General features: G+C 38.6%; 1 protein-coding gene across 1 annotated transcript in view; it reads right to left on the bottom strand.

Annotated features, from left to right (window-relative positions):
- Positions 1-2,630: 2,630 nt before the first annotated feature.
- The window catches only part of LOC131064743 (protein NRT1/ PTR FAMILY 5.6), a 28,968-nt gene continuing 7,304 nt past the window's right edge, over positions 2,631-24,294 (bottom strand). Inside the window, exon 4 of the mRNA XM_057999014.2 lies at positions 2,631-3,662. Coding sequence (XP_057854997.2) covers positions 2,741-3,662 — 922 coding nt within the window. The 3' untranslated portion in view covers positions 2,631-2,740. The remainder of the gene's footprint in view (positions 3,663-24,294) is intronic.

Here is a 24,294-nt window from a genome sequence, read left to right as displayed (position 1 = left end):
TTTTTTGCCACCTGATACAGGCTGAACCTCTTCGGCTAAGAGCCAAAGACTGAGGAGTATCCATTCCGCCAAATTCACCTGGGGCACGATCCCACCCTCTTCCCTTATGATGTTAGAGCCTTGCACTCAGTAAGACTTGATCCCTAGTGGGCTCATTTGGAGCCATTCAACTTCACTAATAGACCAAGGGCCCATTGACTTGTTGCATAATTTGATACAATAAATATCATAATTCTTGTTTTATTTTGGTACATTACTTTTTTGGCAAAAAAAAAATCAGACACTTTAAAATATTGGTTGTTCCATGAGAACAAAGAAAGTTGTTTTACTTTTATATGTGGTATTTTATGTCAATTTCTTTTTAGAGTAATCATTAATTTGCATTTTTTAAAGGATTATTGAATGAGAACATTGTTTTATTCAAATATTATTAATTTAGTAGTCAAACAATCAATAATAATTATATATTTAATTTATATTAAAAGGTGATAAATATTTGTCTTATTTTTATTAGATAATTGTTTTTGTTGATTATTGAATCAAATGATATTTAAAACTAGTTGTATACACCTATTTTAAAATGATTATGAAACCTTGTGCTTAAATCCAGTGTCACCAAATACTAGCATCATTCTAACACATTAGGAGCCAACAAAGCAACCCTCTCAAATGAAAAACTATTTATGATGTGAAGCACATGCCTCTATAACCCTCAAAAAAGAAAAAAAGATGAATTCATCTTGGAGATTAAAATAATCAACCATCTACATAAGGTGCCTCTATTGGGTTGGTGTTTTAGAAGTAACTATTTGATGATTGTGTATTAGTACATGCCTTAAAAAAGGCTTAGAAATGCACATATATCAAGGATTCCCATGTATGATGTGGCATGTCATGATTATATTCACTTCCTTTGTATTCTTAACCACATTAACAATTATATCTCTTGTAATGGACAACCACACAATCCCTTGCCTCAGATCAAGTGATTTGGAAGACATTATTGATCTCAATTACTTATTTTTCTCTCTTGTCCAACCCCAAATCCACCAAATTAACTCTAGTTATTGTGATAAAGATAACAACAACAAATTTGGGTGTTGCATATTTTACCTATATAGTGTAGGTGGAGAAGCCTTATGCCATAAAACTGTGTTCAAGGATAGACATTAGAGTTCATAGAAATGAATAATCCCTTCACTCATATTCAAGGTGCTAGAATTGACATTTTATCTTTTGATTTGTTTTCTATGGACTATGTTAGAAACTTTTCTTATCATTCCCAAGCCCTAAATTTGTATCTTTTAATACAATTTCTCTTTATTTAAATGAATTCTTATTGCTTTATATTCAATATTGTATGAAAATTCTTTACTTTCAGGATGAAATTTCAAATCTATCCATACTTTAGGTCAATTGAAATTAGCACAATTAAATTTAATAATTTAAAACTTGAAGTCATTTTTTAAATTAGATTTGAATCATTCCACTATTTACATATACACACTTAAAAGGGGTAAAAATTTATTCAAACCCAATTTTTTTTAGGTATGTCATCAACACCAAAATATAAGCTGAATGTTTTGTAAACAAATTATAAAATTAGTTTTAAGTTTTTTTGGAAAGTAGTATCCCTCTTATCCCATTTTTCAACATGTTATCAACAACTAAAGTATAATGTCAATTTTACAAAAAACTACATTCAAATAAATTTTTACTTTAGTTTATATCATTTCTAAATTCATATATGTTAGTGATTCACAATAAAAAAAAAAGTTTAATAATTTTGATCATCCCTTTTATAAAATTCATACAATTTTAAATTTTTACTCTCCAATATATTTGGTTTTGAAGAAAAATCATGCAAAAATAACAAAATTTGAATTCAATTTTTTTTTTTGGTATGTTATTAGAGTATACATTAGACCCATTCTTATTATTTTCTATTACATTATTGCTCATTCAATTTAAGTATTGGATGATACATTTGATGATACGATGAGTTTATACAATTGGACATCTCTTGGGGAATTATGAAAAGTGTATGGACTCAAGAGGCATTGCCCTTGGTAGCCTAAAGCTGACCACTTTTACTTGTATATTTTGTTATTAGAAACACAACATTTGAAACTTGATAACAAATCTAAATGTTGTAAATTTGATACAAGTTGATTGAGTCTAGCCTATCTAGAATTCATGTTGCACATATGAATACAATTTAGCATTTTGAGAATAGGACTATTATAGAAATAATATATCAAGCTTAGGATAACATATCATCTTAATTATTTATTCTATAATATTATATTCAATCATGCAAATTGTTTAAAACTACAATACTCACTGAATACTAATATAATCTTAATATTTATTTAAATCTAAAAATCATAATATATACAAGGTTGAAATGTATCATCTATGTTCTTCAAAATATTTACACAAAGATCTATAAATTATTATGACTAAAAATTTCTAAAAACTCTACTTTAAAAAACAATTTATTCCTTCTTATCAATTTAATAATAAAACATTATGATAATAAAAAATCTTATTACCAGACATTGAACCACTTTTTAAAACTTATACAGATATATCTAATAAAAATAAACATACATTTAAAATAATTCTCATAAATCTAACTTCAAAATACATTTGACCATACCATTACATCTTACAGTACAATTATTAATATATATATTTACAATACATCTTTAATTTTTTTTCCAGAACCTAACTCAAATCAGACAGTCACATTCTCATCATGATGTGACTTTTTGATAGGCAATATACCCTTTTCACAGTAGACATGCTTCACTTTTTTGTAAGTGTGCCTGTGAGCCATACATCCATAGAAAATTATATTCAAAGCACTAAGTATGGCTAAAAGCCAGTAGAAATAGTCCAAATGGCATTTGTTTATGTTGTTCACAAACCACCCCTCATGTCCTCCTCTGGTGCTAATTCTGTCAACAATGCTGATTATAAAACTGCTTAGAAAACTTGAAACACCAATGACACTCAAATAGAAGGCAATCCCCAAGCTTCTCATGCTATCTGGAGCTTGATCATAGAAATACTCTTGCAATCCTACTATGGTGAAAACATCTGCAATACCATTCAAAGCAAACTGTGGAGCAAGCCAAAAAACACTCAGAGGGATTGTGGCTTTAGGGTTTTCAAGCAAACCATGATTTTTGGCTACATTCAGCCTCTTTGCTTCTACTAAAGCTGCAGTAACCATACTTAGGATGGATATAATCATTCCCAGTCCAATTCTTTGGAGAATTGTTATGCCTCTCTTGTTTCCTGTCATGTATCTTGCAATTGGGACAAAGCAACTGTCATATATTGCTACAAAAGTAATCATGGAAAGCACTGAGAATGCAAAAAGAGAGGCTGGTGGGATTTCATTGTGGGTATTGGGAAATCTTCTGTTCATGGTCTTCCCTTGCTTTATGAAGAAGGTGTTTGTTTGTGCTATGGTGACTCCAAACATGAGACAGGAGAGCCAGATAGGAACCATCCTAAGGATCAGCTTCACTTCTTCTACCTGTGTTACTGTGCATGCATGAGTTTTCAGATTTGCTGGGCCAATTTCAATAGTTGTACTTGCTCTATTCATCCCAACTGGTGGGTCTATAATGGCGGCTTTGTCTAGAAACCTGAGAAAATAAAGAAGAATTTCAACATCAACTGTAAAACTCAGGTGATTTCCATATAAATATAGATAAAAGAAGGCAGTTAACGTTGTAAAATTCTCAAGTTCTAAATCTCCATAACAGTAGCTAGATCCAAAAATGCACTTTACAAGACTTAACAAATATGTGAATTTTCTACTCAATAGATGTAGGGTTGGAGTCCACCAAAATTTCCATATTCATAAGGGGAAGTGTTAGAATAATTTATAATCGAATTATACTTCTGATGTATATGTACCCATAAGTATCTTTTGAGTCTTTAATTTGTTGTCAATAGCCTTAGTTTGTTGTCAATCAGCTACAGTAGCACGTTTACAAAAAGACTTTACTAATAAGAGAGAGTGTTAGAATAATCAATGTTGATAGTCTTCAATTTGTTGTTAACCAGTTATAGTTAGCTGTGAATATAATTAACACATTTACAAAACGTGTTCTAACATGAACCTCCATTAAAACTAATATTTTCATGCAGATATATTTCTTAACAATTCACTGGTAAAAAAACATTGAGAAGTAATGAAAAGAATGCTTATTGCTCTTATCTAAAAGATCACTCTGGATTTTTCAGCAAGGTGCAGCTGTAGAACTTGCTAAAGACTTGATGCACATAGAACTTGCCACCGGCTTCATATAAAATATGGATACCGAGAATAGCAAGAGTGCAGTTCATGATGGGCTGTTATCACATACAAAGGTAAATTTGCTACAAAGCTTGATGATCGAATTGAATTCTTAAAAAATGAAACTTTGGAGCACGAAAAAGTTCTATGTTCTATGAAAGACCATTAACCTGTATATAAAATTATACAGAGTTGCAATGTCTATATTCTAAAGAAAGCACAGCACTTGTACAGTATCCTCTCCATATTCAATGCCATTGGGAATATGCAAACTCTCCATCCAAAGTGGGAATATGTTTAACAAGGCATACCTGGTTAGTGAGTTAGAATTTCAAAATATCATTGCTTTTAGGAATTAATTTAATCATTTCTAAAATTTTACTTGAAATGATATTTCTTATCCAATTTATCATTTATAATTGAATGATTTTTTTTTACTGTGAGGTTTAAGGATCACATCAACAGTTGCATATTTGATATGTCCTATTTTTTTACAGTTGCATATTTGGCATGTTTTTATTTATGATTAAGGTGCAAGGGTCACATTATCAGATATGACATCACATTGGTATGCATTTTGTTAAGTTGTCTAAAAAAGATAAAAAAGAAAAAAGATTAGAACAGTAGAATATGCATCAAATCATGTTTTATTGGTGTGCTAATGTGGCATCATATGATTTGTGACTTTTCATGATCAACACTAACAACTTTAAAGTCGCAACTATTAAGATTATATTGTTAAAAATATTAGACATTAAATCAACAAATGCTACCACGACTCTGGGGCACCTCGGCCAAGCCACTCGATCCTTTTCAATGCTCACAGAGAGCTCATCAAATACTACCCTTTCCTACTTGATCTGAAAGGAAAAGATTTGGATAGACACAGAGTCTTTGCTAGAGTTGGTTTGAGTTATCTTAAATGGAGGTTTTTAGGAGACGATCTAGATGCCCAAGTGTTGTGACCATTTCACACATCGCCCCATCGCAAATGGGGACCCCCTCTTTTTGCTCGTTTTTCGCTCGCTTTTCGCTTCGCTTTTAGGATTTTGTTAGTCAGTCAGTTGTCTGGATTTAGGGTTAAGCCTTAGGGTTTTAGTTAACGTCTTTTCAGGCCAGAATCCAGTCAGTTTTGAGAGCTTTTGAGCTTCCTTTTCTAGGATGCAAACTTTGAATGCAATGATTTCGCCAAATTGGTCTATTTTCAATTGGAATTTTGAATGCAGAGCTTAAATTTGTCTAAGTGTTGATTATGAAATGTGAATTTTTGTCCAATTGAATATTTTTGACCAAATTTTGAGTTTTTTGATTTTTTGATCCCGGGCATTGAGAATGATTTGTTTTCGCCTCGTGAATTGATAAAATGTGTAAAATCATGATATTTTGGCCTATAGGAGCAAAATCGCTCCTGTCCCTCAGTGAAGGACCGGAGCTCGTTTTCGAATATCTCACTATTCCTGCAGGGTCAAAATGAGTTACGAATTGGAAGTGATCAAGGAAGGCATGATCTTTCCGTTGAATATAAATTGAAGATTTTCATGAGCACGGAAATGCCTCCAGGGGTCAAGTTCGCTCCTGTCCTTCAGTGAAGGACCGGAGCTACAAATCAAATTTTGCTTTGTCCTTGCAAGATTTTGACGACTTGACAATTCGAAGAGGTCCAAGGGAAGATGTTTTATCAAATGAATATAACTTGAAGAGCAAACATGAAGAAAAATGGTCCAGAATGCCAAAATCGCTCCTATCCCTCAGGAAGGGACCAGGGCGAAATACATTATAGCTCCCATCCCTCTCCAAGGGACCAGAGCGATATTCTTCATAGGACAAAATTCAGGCAAAGATCAAGGCAAGTTTGTGTTTGATGGCAAGGAAGACGATGAAATGAACTCATTGAAGACAAATTGAAGATTTTGAAACGTCAGCAAGGACCCAAAATGCCTAGTTCGCTCCTGTCCCTCAGGAAGGGACCAGAGCGATTTTTGTTATGCATGATTTTCTTGTCCAGTTTCAATCGATCCCAAGGCATGGATGAATGGAAGGGCGCATTACGAACCCATTGAATATAACTTTGAAGGTGATAAAGTGAAATGAAGACCACAAGAGCTAGAATCGCTCCTGTCCCTCTCCAAGGGACCAGGGCGATATGATGGTGATATTGCTTCTTATTCAAGTTTAAAACCGTTCCTCCAAGATCAAGACCTTCCAAGATGAGGAACAAGGAGGTAAGGACGTTTCAAGGCATTTCAATCAAGCACAAGTTACCAAGGTCATCACATTGAAGGAATTTGCACTCTAAGACCCAGTTCGCTCCTGTCCCTCAGGAAGGGACCAGAGCGATATTTCCATAAAGGCATGAATTTCAAAAGACAAGCAAGTGTCAAGCTACCAAGAGAATCGAAAGGACATCATTTCACGCATTGAAGATAATTGCAAGTTGAAGAAAACAAGAACAAGCTCACAATGTTGAACTTCGCTCCTGTCCCTCAGGAAGGGACCAGAGCGATATTGGGTATATTGATCAATTTATGCAAAAATGACGTTAAGACAAGACATCACAAGGTCGTAAGGGGTTCAAGGTGTCTTTTGAAGGTGATATATCAAAGTTTGGAACGTCCAAATGTTGTCAAACAAGCTAAAAAGCTCATATCGCTTCTGTCCTTTGGACAAGGACCAAAGCGATTTCATCAAAAACACTCATACTCCTTCAAAGTCAAGGCAAGGCGAGGATGGACAAGGTAAAAGACGCTATTTGGAAGGCAATAAACGATGAACAAAGGTTAGATGTTTACGAATCTGAGCCAGGACATGGAGATCGCTCCTATCCCTCTCCAAGGGACTAGGGCGATGTTAGCCAAAACACATGATATCCTTTGAAAATCACGTTAAGATAAAGCCGCACAAGGTTTTAAATGGCATTTGGAAGATGATACAAGGAAAAGTTCATATCAAGATGGAGAATTTCAAGCAAAAACCTTAGGATCGCTCCTGTCCCTCTCCAAGGGACAAGGGCGATGATACATCCAAAGCCACTTATGCGCACATGCAAGGCAATCTAACTTGAAGGACCCAACAAAATGGGTGATTTGAACGTGGAAATGAAGAAGTTGAACGTGGAAGTTACAAGAAATCATGACAAAAATGGTGAATCGCTCCTGTCCCTCTCCAAGGGACCAGGGCGATGAGGTACGTCTACTCCATTTTCAAAATTTGGCGCTCAAATGAACATTTTAAATTTACCTTAAATGCTAAGATCGATAAGTTTTGAAAATCCTATTAAATTAGCATTTAAAAAATTGCGTTTGGCATTTATTAATTATTTTGCCTTGTTTAAAAAAAAAAATCGAAATTTATTAATTAAAAATCAAAGGCATTTAATAATTAATTAATTAATCAAAAAAAGAAAAAATCGAATGGAGCGCTTTGACATGGAGGTCGGCCTTTATTATCTAATTAAAATCGTTTGAAAATTGATTTATATCACCAAGTCGGCCTTAATGAATGGAAGAGGTGAGCGCTATAAAAGGAGAGTGAAAACTATCATTTTTACATCATTATTTTATCATTCAAGTGCGAGCTTTCATCCCAATCAAAGGTGGTGCGAAATTGTGTTTGAAGAAGTGCGAATATCATCCAAAGGTGGCGCTAATACTTCCAAGGTGGTGCGATATTTGAAGATCTATATTGAGCGAATTTGCCAAGATTTGAAGGTCACGTCAAGGGCGATATTTGAAGATCACGTCGAGGACAAAGGTGGGGAAATTGATTTCTTGAGGAGATCACGTTGAAGATCATTTATACCTCAATTTTGCCTAGGCGAATTTTGTCTTTTTGCATTCTAGAGTTAGCTCTCTATTGAGGTATGGCGATTTGATTTTTATTGTTTTATTTATTCATCGTCATATTTTAAATTTTGAGTTATTTTGAATTTTGAATTCCTAGCTCAATCGTTTTATTTTAGGAAATGATAACTCAAAGACTTATCATGAAGTTTCCTAAAATTTATCCTCTAATCTATGTTATTTATTGCAAAATCTAGCTTCTCATTATGAAATGTTGTATAGGTATGGCGACCCCGAAGGCGGGAGCATCCACCAGTCGCTCAGCTCTCATGAAAGAAGATCAGAAGACCGAAGAAGTGGAGACCAAGATCGTGTCGAAGTGGAACAACATTGGAGATACCAACTTGGGGAACTTCAGCACGAAGAAGTTTCGAGAGGTCCCTTATATTGGCAAGCCATCACCCGTCGCCCGGAGAATAATCGAGAGTGGTATCATTAAGGCGGCCGGCTTTCCTCCAGCTGTTCAGTGCCACGAGTTGATGATCGAGTGTGCTCGTCACTATGATCCACAGTCCAGGACGATCGTGTCCAAAGAGGGAAACACTTTGGCGTACCTTTCAGAGGAAGCTATAAGTGAAGCTTTCCATCTTCCAGAGCACAGGGACATGATATACAAGAGCATAGAGGGAGCCAGATCAATGTACGAAGATGATCCAGATGCTTGTCTAAGCATTATCAATAAGAACTGGCTACTCAAAAGCCGTCCCCGTCTGAGCAAGGTCCCGAACACACCGCACAGGATTGATTTCCAGGAGGAGTACAGAGATTTAATTACCATGCTCAACCGAGTTACAGGAGCCCCTCATGCCTTCTATTTTGAGAAGTGGATGTTTTACTTCATCCAGGTGATTGTTCAAGGGAAAGGTACGATACATTGGGCTAGGATGATTAGCCATTGCTTGGACGTACAGTTGAGGAGACTCAAGGCTACTAAGTCCTTCCACATGAGTTCATATGTCATCTATGCCTTGATCAGGAGTGTTGAATACGTAGGACTACCTCACAGAGGAGTGATTGGAAGAGGACCTGGCGAGGTCAGAGCTTGTGATTCCTACGCCTACTTGCATCATCCGCCAGGGAGCAACTATAAGTTGGTTAACGATACTTTCACGATGAACATCACCAGGACGTTGCAAGGTGGAATTCACAACAGATTATCTCAGGATGCCCAGGAATTCATAAAGAGGTACGGTGCTTGGTTCATTCAGTTTCCCAAGTTCACTTATATTAGAGTGCATGGATGTCCTTTACCTCCATACATGTTGCCGAGATATCCGACAGACAGAATTGTGTTACTTGAAGTAACAAGACAGTTGGCAGCATATGTGAAGGCATTCAGACACAGACATCAGAATGGAGTTCCAGTACCTATCATTTTGGGTAATTCAGTTGAGGTATGTCCTAATGCTTTAGCTATGGATGACGCAGAGAAGGAGTTAGCCTTGTATTCTTTTTCATCTTTTGCTTTGAGAGAAAGCTTTGATCCACATGGACATTTAGAGGAGACAGTCGGCAGGAAGTTTAGACATGAGTACCAGATTGAAGATTTTATGATGAATCTCTTAGATGATCTTGAAGTGAAACGGAAAATGCATTCTAGATTGCCTTTGGATTTCATCAGGAAATGCAGGATTTACAGAGTTGCCGACCAAGCTCAGGACAGTGGCAGACATATCCAGTCTTCCTATGATCGAGAAAGCAAATCAATAAGGTTGGATTGGAATGAGCCCGAGGTCGTGGATTTAGATGCTTTTATGGCACCAGTTTTGTCTTGTACTCGCAGATGGGTAGACGTTCAACATCAGAAGTTGAGAGAACAAGGCATAGCTATGTCTTTCACTTTGGAAGAAAAACCAGCCGAAGGTGGAGCTAGTGTGAGTGAAGGCAATCCTAATCCTAGGAATTCAGGTGAAGGTAACCTTCGATGTGCTAGTGAGGGCAATCTCCATTCAAGAGGTTCGAAGAGGAAAGAGAGACCTGGAAAGAGAGAGTCTTCCAAGAAGAAACAAGAGGCTAACAGAGATCGATCATCCGGTACTTCTTCTAGACCTGAGAAGAGAACAATTCAAGTTGAAGAATCCATGGAGTCGATGGTACAGAACGATAGGCAGGAGGAAGGACAGGCACAACATGGTTCACCAGATGGATCTCTCCAAGACTATGAGTTAGATGAAGACAAAGAAGACAATGAAATAACATCTCCTCCCAGACAAGAAGAAATAGTGCATAAAGAGATTCAAGTTCAAGAAACCAGATCGATTATCCCAGATTGGTTGAAGGAAAGATTAACCAAGGTGATCGTAGTAGAGGACGAGGACAATGCAATTGATTTAGAGAGCCTTGTTGGACGCTCACATGAAGTAACAGAAAAGAAGAAGGCTACCAAGATGTCCAAGATGATTCGAGATGAGACTGGATCCAGAAAACTGCAGATAGCTACACCGGCAGCAGACAAATATGAAGGTGAGATCCTAGCAGAGGAATATGATATACAGACTTTTGAGTTAGGACCATCCACAGCAGAGCAGACTTTAGATGATGCTACCGATTCATTTGAAGCATTGAAAGACAAGCTTAGAGAAGAAATGGAGAAGAATAGAAAGCTTGAGAGAGAGGTCGGTGCATGGAGGACATATTTCAGTCACATCAATGAACCTTTGGGACGTCAGGATCCAGTTAGATCACCAGTGCAAGCATTGCCGCTTCAATCAATCAATGAAGCAGAAAGATTCAGGAACATGGTCCAACGTACAAGTAATTGGATGGATAGATCTCATACAGTGGCTATAGAGTTTGTAACAAGGATGATGAAGATTATTCATCAAGCTATCCAGGTTCTTGAGATGATCCACAATTTGATGATAACAGTAGCTGCATTCGCCCATACCAAGGACGTTATCATTCCTGTCTTGAAAGTTATTAGACACACATCAAGGAAGATTTTAGCGCAGGAGAAGATCTTGGATGGAGAACCTCACAGTTTTTTTCATTGGTCAACCTTACTCCATATGAAGAATGTTTTCTTCGAAGACATCAGTACTAGATGTGGCCAAGTTGAGGAGGTGATCAATCTGATCCAGGACAGAGTATTTGAGGTACTTCGTACCATTCTTGGCAGAAGGATCGAGGTCGAGACAGATGTGGATATGCAGGAACTAGAGGATAGAATCATGATCATCTTTTGCAAGGACGCAAATGTTACAGATGAGCAGTATGATCAGATGTTTTCCATCATGCTCTTGATTGAAAGAACGAAGGAACTTGAATCTACTTGGGACGCAGCTCTTCTAGATGCATTCGATCAGGTCATCCACTTAGAAGAGAGTATGAAGAATCTTCCCGAGATTCCAATCACAGGAATCGAAGGAATCGTTTCAAGATTCATTGCATATGCTAAGAAAGAGAATTGGAAAGGGAATAAGATTCTAGATGAAAGGTTGTTACAGATGACATGACATCTTATTTCTCATTGGTTTATGTCTCCTAGGTTTTTGTGCCAAATTTAATATTTGGCTATGCATTTAAATATTGTTCAGTAAAAAGGAGGCCATTTGTAACAAACCCTAATTAGGGTTTAGGTGTCATGATCTTGACCGTTGATCTACTTTCGATCCGGACCTTTCATTGTAACTGGGGATGCTATTTATACCCCCATTTTTCATTTCATTTGAAAATAGTTAATAGTGTAATAGTCAATAGTTGATGTAATAGAGAAGAGAGATTAGAGTTAGAAGCAATTTTATTTTGTAGCAAGATTGAGTTTGAAGAGAGAAATTCAAGCAATTGTTGTATATGATGACTTGGAAATCAATAAAATATTGAAGTTATGGTGTTTTGTTGCAACTTTCTTAAGTTATCTTCATGGTTGTTTAACTTACTTGAATCATGCTCAATCAAAGTAGCTTGTTAATTTGAAGGACATAGTGTGAGACTTGATCTTTGGTAGGATTCGTAATCTAAACCACTAGCTTCTTGCTGATTGTATTAACGCCTTGCGTGGTCGACTGGAAAATACTTTGAATCCCCTAATCTTCAACCATTATTGTGTCTTGGATATGTACCTTCGTGGTAGTGCCCATGACCTTTGATGCATTGAATATCATTTTATTACCTTAGAAGATCGCACTAATTTCAATTGAGTTGTTATCTTATGGCAAAATTGAAGTTGGTTGAATCTTGCCAAGTCTTGTCCATACTAAGTCATTCATAGGGTTAGATTAGATTAGACCTCTTTCAAACCCTACTCTTTTGTTATTTTTGAAAAGTTTCTTAAGTTTAGTAAAATCTTGAGCTTTCGGAATACGTAAGGCCCCTTGGAGGAAACAGCAAATCACATCATACCGCTGGAAGCTTGTCCACACGTAGAGACCCTACTTAAAGAACCTTGGAGTCTACCTAACTGATCCTTTATGCGTATCTTCAGCAGTTAGAGACTATTTTCTCAAGAGAGGATAAGATGCCTATTGGTATTTTATTCTGTGTATGATGGTGTACAAAATACACGTGAACAGAATTGGCGCTAGAAGGAGGGCCTTAGTTTCCGAAAGTCTGAAAGTCCAAAGATTTTGAAAAGGAACACATTGCAAGAGTGATCATGAAGTACGATGGTGTTGCCACATGAAGGATTGAATCAAGTGATACAACCAAATTTGCAGATAGGTAACACTCAAGAAGATATCATTTCAGGATTGAATCAAGTAGCGTGGACCGCAAGGAGAAGTCAAATTGAGTATAATAGAGTCAGAATTGTCTTGGAACAAGAGGAAGATAGAGCCGAAGAACATCGAAGGGTCATAGCTAGAGAACTTCGCAATCAAAGGAACCCACAATAATCTTCACAAGATTTCACGCTGGATCGCATTGGTTCATTCTCGCCCGAGAAACATCAAAGGTTGTTGAGGTCCACACCAGGCATCAAGGATCTATGTGAACTTCAGTTTACTTCCAAAGCAAAGCGAGTTAAAAGAGAAGACACTCCCAAAGAGTTCGAACTAAGATTGGAAGGATCTCCTGAGTCATCACAAGTTCTTCAAGAGCAAGTACAAGCGGCGATCCAATCCAGTATCCAGGCAATTTCCCAAACAAAAGGCCAAGCCAGTTCATCAAGTTCAGCTTCAAAAGGTACAATGGCTCAACGTGCTCCACCTCCACCTCCTCCTCCCCATATACTTAATGGTGCGACTTGGCTAGTCAACAATCCATCACCGTTGGAATTTGCAATTTATCATGATATGCCGAAGAATCCAGAGCACTTTTGTTCCAAGTTCAATGTCAGTGATTTCCATCGCACAGCAGAAGATCATATCAAGATGTTCGAGGACCTTCTTCGCAACAGACAAATTGAATATGGAGATGTGGCATGTAGGCTTTTTCCCTATTCATTGGGAGAAGAGGCATACTTTTGGTTCATTCATTTGCCTACAGGGTCCATCAGGACTTGGGACGCGATGAAAGATGCATTCATTGATAAATTTGGTATGCCAACTACACCAGCTGAGTTATACAGACAATTGTGGAGGTTCGAAGGAGAGAACATGAACCTATTACTTCCTTCAACAACAGATTTCACCGCGCATACACAATGTTGCGTCCCCCTTATCTCATTGCAGATCCAAGAGAAATTTACTATGGAGCCTTAGATCATCTCACAGCTATGTTTGTAAGGACGCATCCGACTCCGAATGATCTAAATGTGGCCTATGCAAAGGCTATTGAAGTGAGTAAGCACATGGGACAGAATATCACTGGGCCATTACTACACATGGGACCTGTCGCGGCACCGAACCAGATGCAGGCAGTTGGTACGGCCTTGGTCAACCAAACTCCAGTCATGAATCCAATTCCGCAGGCAACTTATCCGAGCGTACAATCGGCAAATCAGTTGGTACTTCACCCTGGAGCCCCAATTTCTCAAGCTCCACCTGCACAACCTGTGTACCTGCAAAATGCCACAAGCTCGTCAAGGACACAAGAAGAAAAGGACGAAATGAAAGAACTGATTGAACAAGTCAAGAGACTATCGACCGAGGTGACCCACCTAAGGAACCAGAATAACCAGCTCCAAAGCATGCAGAGAGCCAACCATAGCCAACACACGAACAATCAAAATTTCCAAGGAAACAATAATCAAGGATTTAGGAATAATTATCAAGGAAATAACAACCAAGGTTTCCAGAGGAGACCATGGAATACGGCTCCCAACAATGGAAATGTGGTGACGCCTCTAGACAACCCACTAAATTCGCAAAATCAAGAAAATCCTTCTACAAGCAAAGTGTTTTTAGCTGAAGCAGCCTTGTCCAGTTGGTGCAGACTCCACAACACGAATCAACATTCCGAGTTGCAGTGTCCTGAGTTCAAGATTGCGGCTGACATTTTCCAACAGGAGATGCGCACCACTAATCCACCTGAAAATCCTCCCACGACAGGATACGAAATTGTTCCAACCACACAATATGGTCAAGCCATGATTGTGGAAACCTGCAAGTATTCACCAGAAGAGATTAGTCAAGTACAAAATGGAAGATTTCCACCAGAGTCAGCTAATGGACTGATGGTACCACCAGGATCTCAATTCCCACCTGCATATGCAAATGGACCTGTAGAGGATTCAGAGTATTATTTTCCACCATTAAACGACAGTGTCCTAGTAGAAGGAATAAAGGAGGTATTTCACCAATCATCAGGAGGTGTGAATCAAAGAGTTTATCACAGAAATCAGAGGAATCAAGAACCTCTAACTACGTCCATCCCTCCAAACAATTTCTCAACTCCGCCGGATCCCCAAGCCAGCAACGTTCCAGAGTACCCGCAGAACACACAAGAATACAGACCAGGGAATATTGCACCTCCCGCGGGAAATGAGATGAAAAGATTGGCCGCGCTGGTGTTGGATGAACTTAAGAAGGTCAAAGTGAGCCTACCACTCTATGAGTTGCTCAAAGTTTCAGAAATCAAAGATGCAGTGATCAATAGCCTAAGTGAGTCTAGTACAGCTAGGTCAAATGTTCAAGCTACTATCAATATGACCCAAGAAGAAGCCGATCCCCAAGGACAACCCGAACAAAACGAGTGCATGGTCCAGACCATAACCTTCCCAGCCAAAAAGGAAGATATGTTGGAAGGAAAAGTATTACTCAAAAGGGGCGAAAATAGGAAGACTCAGCCTACCATTATGGAAGGCCTCGCTACTAATCAGACTCTTCCAGAAAAGGAAGTCACAACTAAGAAAGATGTGATCAAGAAAGGAAAATCCACAAACAAAGCCGATCACTCAAAAGAGGAGAGTCTAACTAAGGACGATCATTCAAAGATTGATGAAGTCAAAAATCAAGAACACAATGGCAATTCTTCAGTTCCTTCTCAAGGAAAAGACGAACCGGCCCCGTTTCTGTTATCAGTTAGAATATTTGGAAAGTTACTACACAATTGCCTTTATGATTCCGGAGCTTCAAGCAACGTGATGCCCCTGGCTGTTTGTCAAAGACTAGGTATAACTCCCGCTCCTACCAAGAGAAAAGTCACTCAGCTTGACAAGACAGAAGTTCCAGTCATGGGCGAATTGAACAACATTCATATGCAATTGGCCGCAGACCCAAGAGTCCAGAATTTCATAGATATATCAGTAGTGGATATTCCAGATTCATATGGGATGCTCCTAAGTCGAGATTGGTCATGAAAATTGAATGGATATGTATCGACTGATTTCGCACATATGTGGCTCCCATGGAGAGGAGTCCCGAATCAAATCAAGATTGATAGCACTCCAAGGTTGAGACTGATGATAACTGAATATGGGGAAGACAATGAAGTCCTGTTTTTAGAATCCGACTTGGGGACGTACAAGCCTAAAGTGGAGGAATTTTTAATGATGCAAAACGTGCAAGATGAAGATACCCAGCAAGAGGTGATAGAATCAACAGAGATGGTTATTGAAAGCGATCAAGGATCCGACCAAGAGGATGAAGGGATGTTTGAAAATTTAAGAAGGTTCGTACATAGAAACATCCAGCAAAGTGTGCAACTTGGCAACCTAGCATCCATCCGAGATTTGCTTCTTCTGAATTGGTGTAGAATTCACAATGCCGTCCACTCAGAATTATCCTGTGCTTTATGCCGGACCGCATTGGAGCAAGTATACAAAAGAGCCCCACAGACATTGGTCTTAGAAGAAATTCAAGGTTCAGAAGATGAAAGTTCTGTGGAAGACAAAGTCTTATCCGATACATCATCTGAAAGTCAGGAAGGCCCAGAAACAGAAAGACAAGAAAATCAAATATGGACATTAAGGTTCGATGGATCTAAGTCTAAACAAGGATCTGGAGCTGGTTACGAATTAATTAGTCCAACAGGAGAAACTTACCTTGCCGCTCACAGATTGCAGTTTCCTTGTACCAACAACGTAGTTGAATATGAATCTTTGATTCATGGATTATTATTAGCCATCCAAAAGGGGGCGAAAGTATTGCAAGTATATGGAGACTCAGAAATTGCCGTAAGGCAAATCAGGAAGCAGTATGTTTGCCATGATAAAAGATTGACCAAGTACAGAAATTGAGTCTAGGATCTCATTGAAAGTTTTGAGGCTTTCAATATCAATTCTATATATAGACACCAGAATCAAGTGGCTAATTCCCTTGCACAGGCCGCCAGTTCATTGATACCATTAGCAATGGAAGGATTGAAGAAGTTCACAGTCGAGTTAGTATCAGTTCCTTCAGTCCCAGACAACATTACCAACTTCCAAGTTTTCGAAGACGACAAGCATATTCTAGATTTCCTAACCAACACAGACGTCTTCTTGACACAAATCATTGATGAAGATGAGGTAGGTGAAGCTGAATTCGATGTTGAAGGTGTCCTAAATTTAAAGACAAACACTATTCCAAAAGGAATGGTAGAATTAGAAAGGATTTTTGATCCTGACAAGTTAAAAGAAAAGAAAAATCACAACGTGGAAGGCAATACGTGTGACACGATCAATCTAGGTGATGAGACACAAGTTAAGAATGTCTTCATTGGAAAGTCCTACACAGCGACTGAAAGAGATGAAATCCTGAACAACATGAGGGACTTCCCAGATGTCATCGCATGGAGCTATGAAGATCTCAAGACCTACGACACTGCAATTATCACTCACACAATCCCGTTGAAGCCAGGAAGCAAGCCATTCAGGCAAAGACAAAGACCAGTTAATCCTTTGTTGGAACCACTGATATACCAAGAAGTGAAGAAGCTACTCACAGCCAAGATCATCTTCCCAGTAAGACATTCGACATGGGTCGCCAACTTGGTACCTGTTAGAAAGAAAAATGGAGAGATCAGATTGTGTGTTGATTTCAGAAATCTCAACAGAGCATCAGAGAAAGATAATTATCCGCTACCATCATTAGATGAAGTATTGCAGATCGTCAATGGATCGCAGATGATGTCTTTTCTAGATGGATATTCAGGATATAACCAAGTTCTAGTCGAACCTGAAGATCGACTAAAGACTGCTTTCACCACCAAGTGGGGAACATTTGCTTACAAGAGGATGCCTTTTGGACTTATAAATGTCGGGGCCACATTCCAGAGAGCTATGGATATCGCTTTCAGAGATTTAATTGGTAAATGCATTATTATATATATGGATGACATCACAGTTTTCTCTAGGCAGAGAGAAGATCATGTGGACGACTTAAGAAGAGTCTTCCAAAGATGCAGAGGATACGGTGTCTCCCTCAATCCGAAGAAATGCATATTTGGAGTAACAGAAGGAAAGCTTTTGGGACATGTCATTTCAGAAAGGGGAATATCCATTGATCCTGAAAGAGTGAAGGCTATATCCACTATCAATTTGCCAGCAAGCAAGAAAGAACTCAAGTCATTTTTTGGCAAGATCAACTTCGTCCGAAAGTTCATCACCGGATTTGCCGAGATTGTTAGACCTTTGAATGAGATGCTGAAGAAGGATGCCAAAATTGAATGGACTCCACAAGCTAAAAGGGTGTTTGAAGAAATAAAGACCGCCATCTCAGAGGCACCAGTATTGATAAGTCCTAATTATCTCAAGCCCTTCTATTTATATTCCTTCGCTTCTGATTACACTTGTGCCCCTATTCTGACCCAAAGAAGTGAAGAAAGAGATGAAAATCCGATTGCATTCATGAGTACTCCGCTGAAAGATGCAGAACTCAGATATCCTAACATTGAAAAACAAGCGTACGCATTAGTAAAGGCAGTAAAGAAATTCAGACATTACCTCCTGAGAGCCAAGATTTATGCAATAGTGCCTGATGCAGCAGTCAAGACTCTTCTCATGCAAAATGAACTAGGAGAAAGAAGAGGTAAGTGGGTCGCCATTATCCAAGAGTTTGATATTGAGATCCAGCCCATGAAACTTGTCCGAGGGCAAGCTTTGGCGCAAACATTGGCAGTTGATGGACCAGGATTAGTCCAGCAAATTTATGAATTAGAAGACGTCACACACGATGAATGGTACAAAGATATTGTGACATACTTACTTAATCACAGATGTCCTGCCCGCATGACATCTACACAGAAGAGAGCACTAAGAATGAAGTGTCAGCACTACATGCTTCAAGGATCTGTTTTGTATCGCAGAAATCACGAGGGAGTATATTTGAGGTGTGTTGGCAAAGATGAAGCAAAGCAGATAATTGAACATTTCCATTCCAAGTTTGGAACCGGACATGGAGCCAACCTCGCTACAGCTCACCAGATACTGAGAGCAGGATATTACTGGCCTACGCTTTTCAAAGATACATTTAATCATATCAGGACTTGCCACACATGTCAAGTCGCAGCTTTTAGAGAAAGGAATCCTGCCATGCCACTGAATCTAGTGATTGAGGCTAGACCATTTGCTAAATGGGGAATGGATTTTATTGGTGTTATTAACCCCGCATCCTTAGCACAACACAAGTACATCATTACAGCTACAGATTATTGTACCAGATGGTCAGAGGCACAAGCGCTTAAAGTTTTCTCTACTGAAATTGTAATCAAATTTCTGGAGGAAAACATAATCACAAGATTTGGATGTCCTTATGCGTTGGTTTGCGACAATGGATCGGCATTCACATCATTGAGATTCTCAAATTGGGCTTTTGATTACGGAATAACCCTCAAATTCTCATCAAATTATTATCCTCAGGGTAATGGGTTAGCTGAATCCACCAACAAGAATTTACTCAGCGTCATCAAGAAATTACTAGAGAGAAGCCCAAGAGAATGGCACACCCAGTTAAGATTCGCTTTATGGGCGGATAGAATCAGGACAAAGAACGCATTAGGCATTTCACCTTATTTTCTAGTTTATGGCCAAGACCCAGTCTTCCCCATGCAACTCAGGATCCCGACTTTGAAATTTATTCAGGAGTACATGGAAGACACTGATGCAGTACAAGCCCGACTAACGCAGTTAATGAACCTGGAAGAAAAGAGAGATCAAGCATTAGAGAACTTTGCGAAACACCAAGGAGTGGTGAAGAGATGGTTTGATCGCCAAGCAAGAGTCAAGGCATTTCGAATTTCAGATCTCGTCCTGTATTGGGACAAAGCACATGAAAAAAGAGGAGAACATGATAAGTTTGATAAGCTTTGGAAAGGCCCTTATCAAATTTTAGAGATATTGGGAGAAAACGCATTTAGGTTGCAGACTTTAACTGGAGAAGACATCCCGTTGCCTGTCAATGGGAGGTATCTCAAACATTATTTCCAGTCCTGAAATGCCCAAGGCCTTCCCTTGTACATAGCTAGTTTAGTTTGTTTTCGTTGTTTTCCGTTTGTTTGTTTTTCGTTTGTTTGTTTTCGTTCTTAGTTTAGGTGTTTTGTTTTCGTTTTAGGTTAGTTGTTTTGTTTGAGGGGTATCCATTTGACAGTGGGTGATTTTGTTATGTAATGCTCTGACTTCCCACTAGATTGTTGGTTGCATTTGGAAAATCATGAGGTCTTTTGGAATTGCAAAGGGAGTTTCTTTTAATAAAGCTTTGAGTCAGGACGTATTTGCATTGAAGTAGATTAGCTTATTGAACTTACGTATTTTTGTCCTCCAGTTATTATATTTTCACACACTTATAATCTCCGAGTCATTATGGTTTACAGGCGAAGCTGTGATCAGTGAAAAATCTAAAGTCTAGCTTCAGCGCCACCGCAATCCTCAAACCCTAGTGAGTTTCACTTCTCACGAGCCACAAGAATTGACGGAACTAAAAAGCAGTATCAAAAGAAAAGATGAAAAGAAAAAGGAAAAAGAAAATCAAAAGGAAAAAATGAGCTAAAAGAAATATCAAATTGGCTAAAGGGAATTTACGAATAACTCCATCGGGGCTATAAACGCCTGGCTGGCAATGGAGCAATATTCGTGAGCTTGCGGAGATAACCTCGTCGGGACTATAGACGTCTGACTGGCAGCGAGGCTCTATCTAGGATGCTTTTGGAGTCGAGACGAACTACGTAGCTTATCACAGGGGAACCTGAAGATCATGATTGTCTTGTTGAGGGGAATTAACGCATTTGCACACACATGGGTAACTGTGGACTTGATACTTTGTCTCGATATGATGGTCTCTTCTTGTAAGTGTTTCTTAACTCCTGGTTTTGTTGAGGGAGGTTTTCTGAGTTTTCCTGTAGAAAGATTGATTCCCAAATGTTTTTTCAACATTTCTTAGTGGTGTCGCTAGATGTTGTGACCATTTCACACATCGCCCCATCGCAAATGGGGACCGCTTCTTTTTGCTCGTTTTTCGCTCGCTTTTCGCTTCGCTTTTAGGATTTTGTTAGTCAGTCAGTTGTCTGGATTTAGGGTTAAGCCTTAGGGTTTTAATTAATGTCTTTTCAAGCCAGAATCCAGTCAGTTTTGAGAGCTTTTGAGCTTCCTTTTCTAGGATGCAAACTTTGAATGCAATGATTTCGCCAAATTGGTCTATTTTCAATTGGAATTTTGAATGCAGAGCTTAAATTTGTCTAAGTGTTGATTATGAAATGTGAATTTTTGTCCAATTGAATATTTTTGACCAAATTTTGAGTTTTTTGATTTTTTGATCCCGGGCATTGAGAATGATTTGTTTTCGCCTCGTGAATTGATAAAATGTGTAAAATTATGATATTTTGGCCTGTAGGAGCAAAATCGCTCCTGTCCCTCAGTGAAGGACCGGAGCTCGTTTTCAAATATCTCACTATTCCTGCAGGGTCAAAATGAGTTACGAATTGGAAGTGATCAAGGAAGGCATGATCTTTCCGTTGAATATAAATTGAAGATTTTCATGAGCACGGAAATGCCTCCAGGGGTCAAGTTCGCTCCTGTCCTTCAGTGAAGGACCGGAGCTACAAATCAAATTTTGCTTTGTCCTTGCAAGATTTTGACGACTTGACAATTCGAAGAGGTCCAAGGGAAGATGTTTTATCAAATGAATATAACTTGAAGAGCAAACATGAAGAAAAATGGTCCAGAATGCCAAAATCACTCCTGTCCCTCAGGAAGGGACCAGGGCGAAATACATTATAGCTCCCGTCCCTCTCCAAGGGACCAGAGCGATATTCTTCATAGGACAAAATTCAGGCAAAGATCAAGGCAAGTTTGTGTTTGATGGCAAGGAAGACGATGAAATGAACTCATTGAAGACAAATTGAAGATTTTGAAACGTCAGCAAGGACCCAAAATGCCTAGTTCGCTCCTGTCCCTCAGGAAGGGACCAGAGCGATTTTTGTTATGCATGATTTTCTTGTCCAGTTTCAATCGATCCCAAGGCATGGATGAATGGAAGGGCGCATTACGAACCCGTTGAATATAACTTTGAAGGTGATAAAGTGAAATGAAGACCACAAGAGCTAGAATCGCTCCTGTCCCTCTCCAAGGGACCAGGGCGATATGATGGTGATATTGCTTCTTATTCAAGTTTAAAACCGTTCCTCCAAGATCAAGACCTTCCAAGATGAGGAACAAGGAGGCAAGGACGTTTCAAGGCATTTCAATCAAGCACAAGTTACCAAGGTCATCACATTGAAGGAATTTGCACTCTAAGACCCAGTTCGCTCCTGTCCCTCAGGAAGGGACCAGAGCGATATTTCCATAAAGGCATGAATTTCAAAAGACAAGAAAGTGTCAAGCTACCAAGAGAATCGAAAGGACGTCATTTCACGCATTGAAGATAATTGCAAGTTGAAGAAAACAAGAACAAGCTCACAATGTTGAACTTCGCTCCTGTCCCTCAGGAAGGGACCAGAGCGATATTGGGTATATTGATCAATTTATGCAAAAATGACGTTAAGACAAGACTTCACAAGGTCGTAAGGGGTTCAAGGTGTCTTTTGAAGGTGATATATCAAAGTTTGGAACGTCCAAATGTTGTCAAACAAGCTAAAAAGCTCATATCGCTCCTGTCCTTTGGACAAGGACCAAAGCGATTTCATCAAAAACACTCATACTCCTTCAAAGTCAAGGCAAGGCGAGGATGGACAAGGTAAAAGATGCTATTTGGAAGGCAATAAACGATGAACAAAGGTTAGATGTTTACGAATTTGAGCCAGGACATGGAGATCGCTCCTGTCCCTCTCCAAGGGACTAGGGCGATGTTAGCCAAAACACATGATATCCTTTGAAAATCATGTTAAGATAAAGACGCACAAGGTTTTAAATGGCATTTGGAAGATGATACAAGGAAAAGTTCATATCAAGATGGAGAATTTCAAGCAAAAACCTTAGGATCGCTCCTGTCCCTCTCCAAGGGATAAGGGCGATGATACATCCAAAGCCACTTATGCGCACATGCAAGGCGATCTAACTTGAAGGACACGACAAAATGGGTGATTTGAACGTGGAAATGAAGAAGTTGAACGTGGAAGTTACAAGAAATCATGACAAAAATGGTGAATCGCTCCTGTCCCTCTCCAAGGGACCAAGGCGATGAGGTACGTCTACTCCATTTTCAAAATTTGGCGCTCAAATGAACATTTTAAATTTACCTTAAATGCTAAGATTGATAAGTTTTGAAAATCCTATTAAATTAGCATTTAAAAAATTGCATTTGGCATTTATTAATTATTTTGCCTTGTTTAAAAAAAAAAATCAAAATTTATTAATTAAAAATCAAAGGCATTTAATAATTAATTAATTAATCAAAAAAAGAAAAAATCGAATGGAGCGCTTTGACATGGAGGTCGGCCTTTATTATCTAATTAAAATCGTTTGAAAATTGATTTATATCACCAAGTCGGCCTTAATGAATGGAAGAGGTGAGCGCTATAAAAGGAGAGTGAAAACTATCATTTTTACATCATTATTTTATCATTCAAGTGCGAGCTTTCATCCCAATCAAAGGTGGTGCGAAATTGTGTTTGAAGAAGTGCGAATATCATCCAAAGGTGGCGCTAATACTTCCAAGGTGGTGCGATATTTGAAGATCTATATTGAGCGAATTTGCCAAGATTTGAAGGTCACGTCAAGGGCGATATTTGAAGATCACGTTGAGGACAAAGGTGGCGAAATTGATTTCTTGAGGAGATCACGTTGAAGATCATTTATACCTCAGTTTTGCCTAGGCGAATTTTGTCTTTTTGCATTCTAGAGTTAGCTCTCTATTGAGGTATGGCGATTTGATTTTTATTGTTTTATTTATTCATCGTCATATTTTAAATTTTGAGTTATTTTGAATTTTGAATTCCTAGCTCAATCGTTTTATTTTAGGAAATGATAACTCAAAGACTTATCATGAAGTTTCCTAAAATTTATCCTCTAATCTATGTTATTTATTGCAAAATCTAGCTTCTCATTATGAAATGTTGTGTAGGTATGGCGACCCCGAAGGCAGGAGCATCCACCAGTCGCTTAGCTCTCATGAAAGAAGATCAGAAGACCGAAGAAGTGGAGACCAAGATCGTGTCGAAGTGGAACAACATTGGAGATACCAACTTGGGGAACTTCAGCACGAAGAAGTTTCGAGAGGTCCCTTACATTAGCAAGCCATCACCCGTCGCCCGGAGAATAATCGAGAGTGGTATCATTAAGGCGGCCGGCTTTCCTCCAGCTGTTCAGTGCCACGAGTTGATGATCGAGTGTGCTCGTCACCATGATCCACAGTCCAGGACGATCATGTCCAAAGAGGGAAACACTTTGGCATACCTTTCAGAGGAAGC

This window comes from Cryptomeria japonica, chromosome 8 (genome assembly GCF_030272615.1).
Source record: "Cryptomeria japonica chromosome 8, Sugi_1.0, whole genome shotgun sequence".
Classification (NCBI taxonomy): domain Eukaryota; kingdom Viridiplantae; phylum Streptophyta; class Pinopsida; order Cupressales; family Cupressaceae; genus Cryptomeria; species Cryptomeria japonica.
This window is presented reverse-complemented; position numbering and strand designations above follow the sequence as displayed.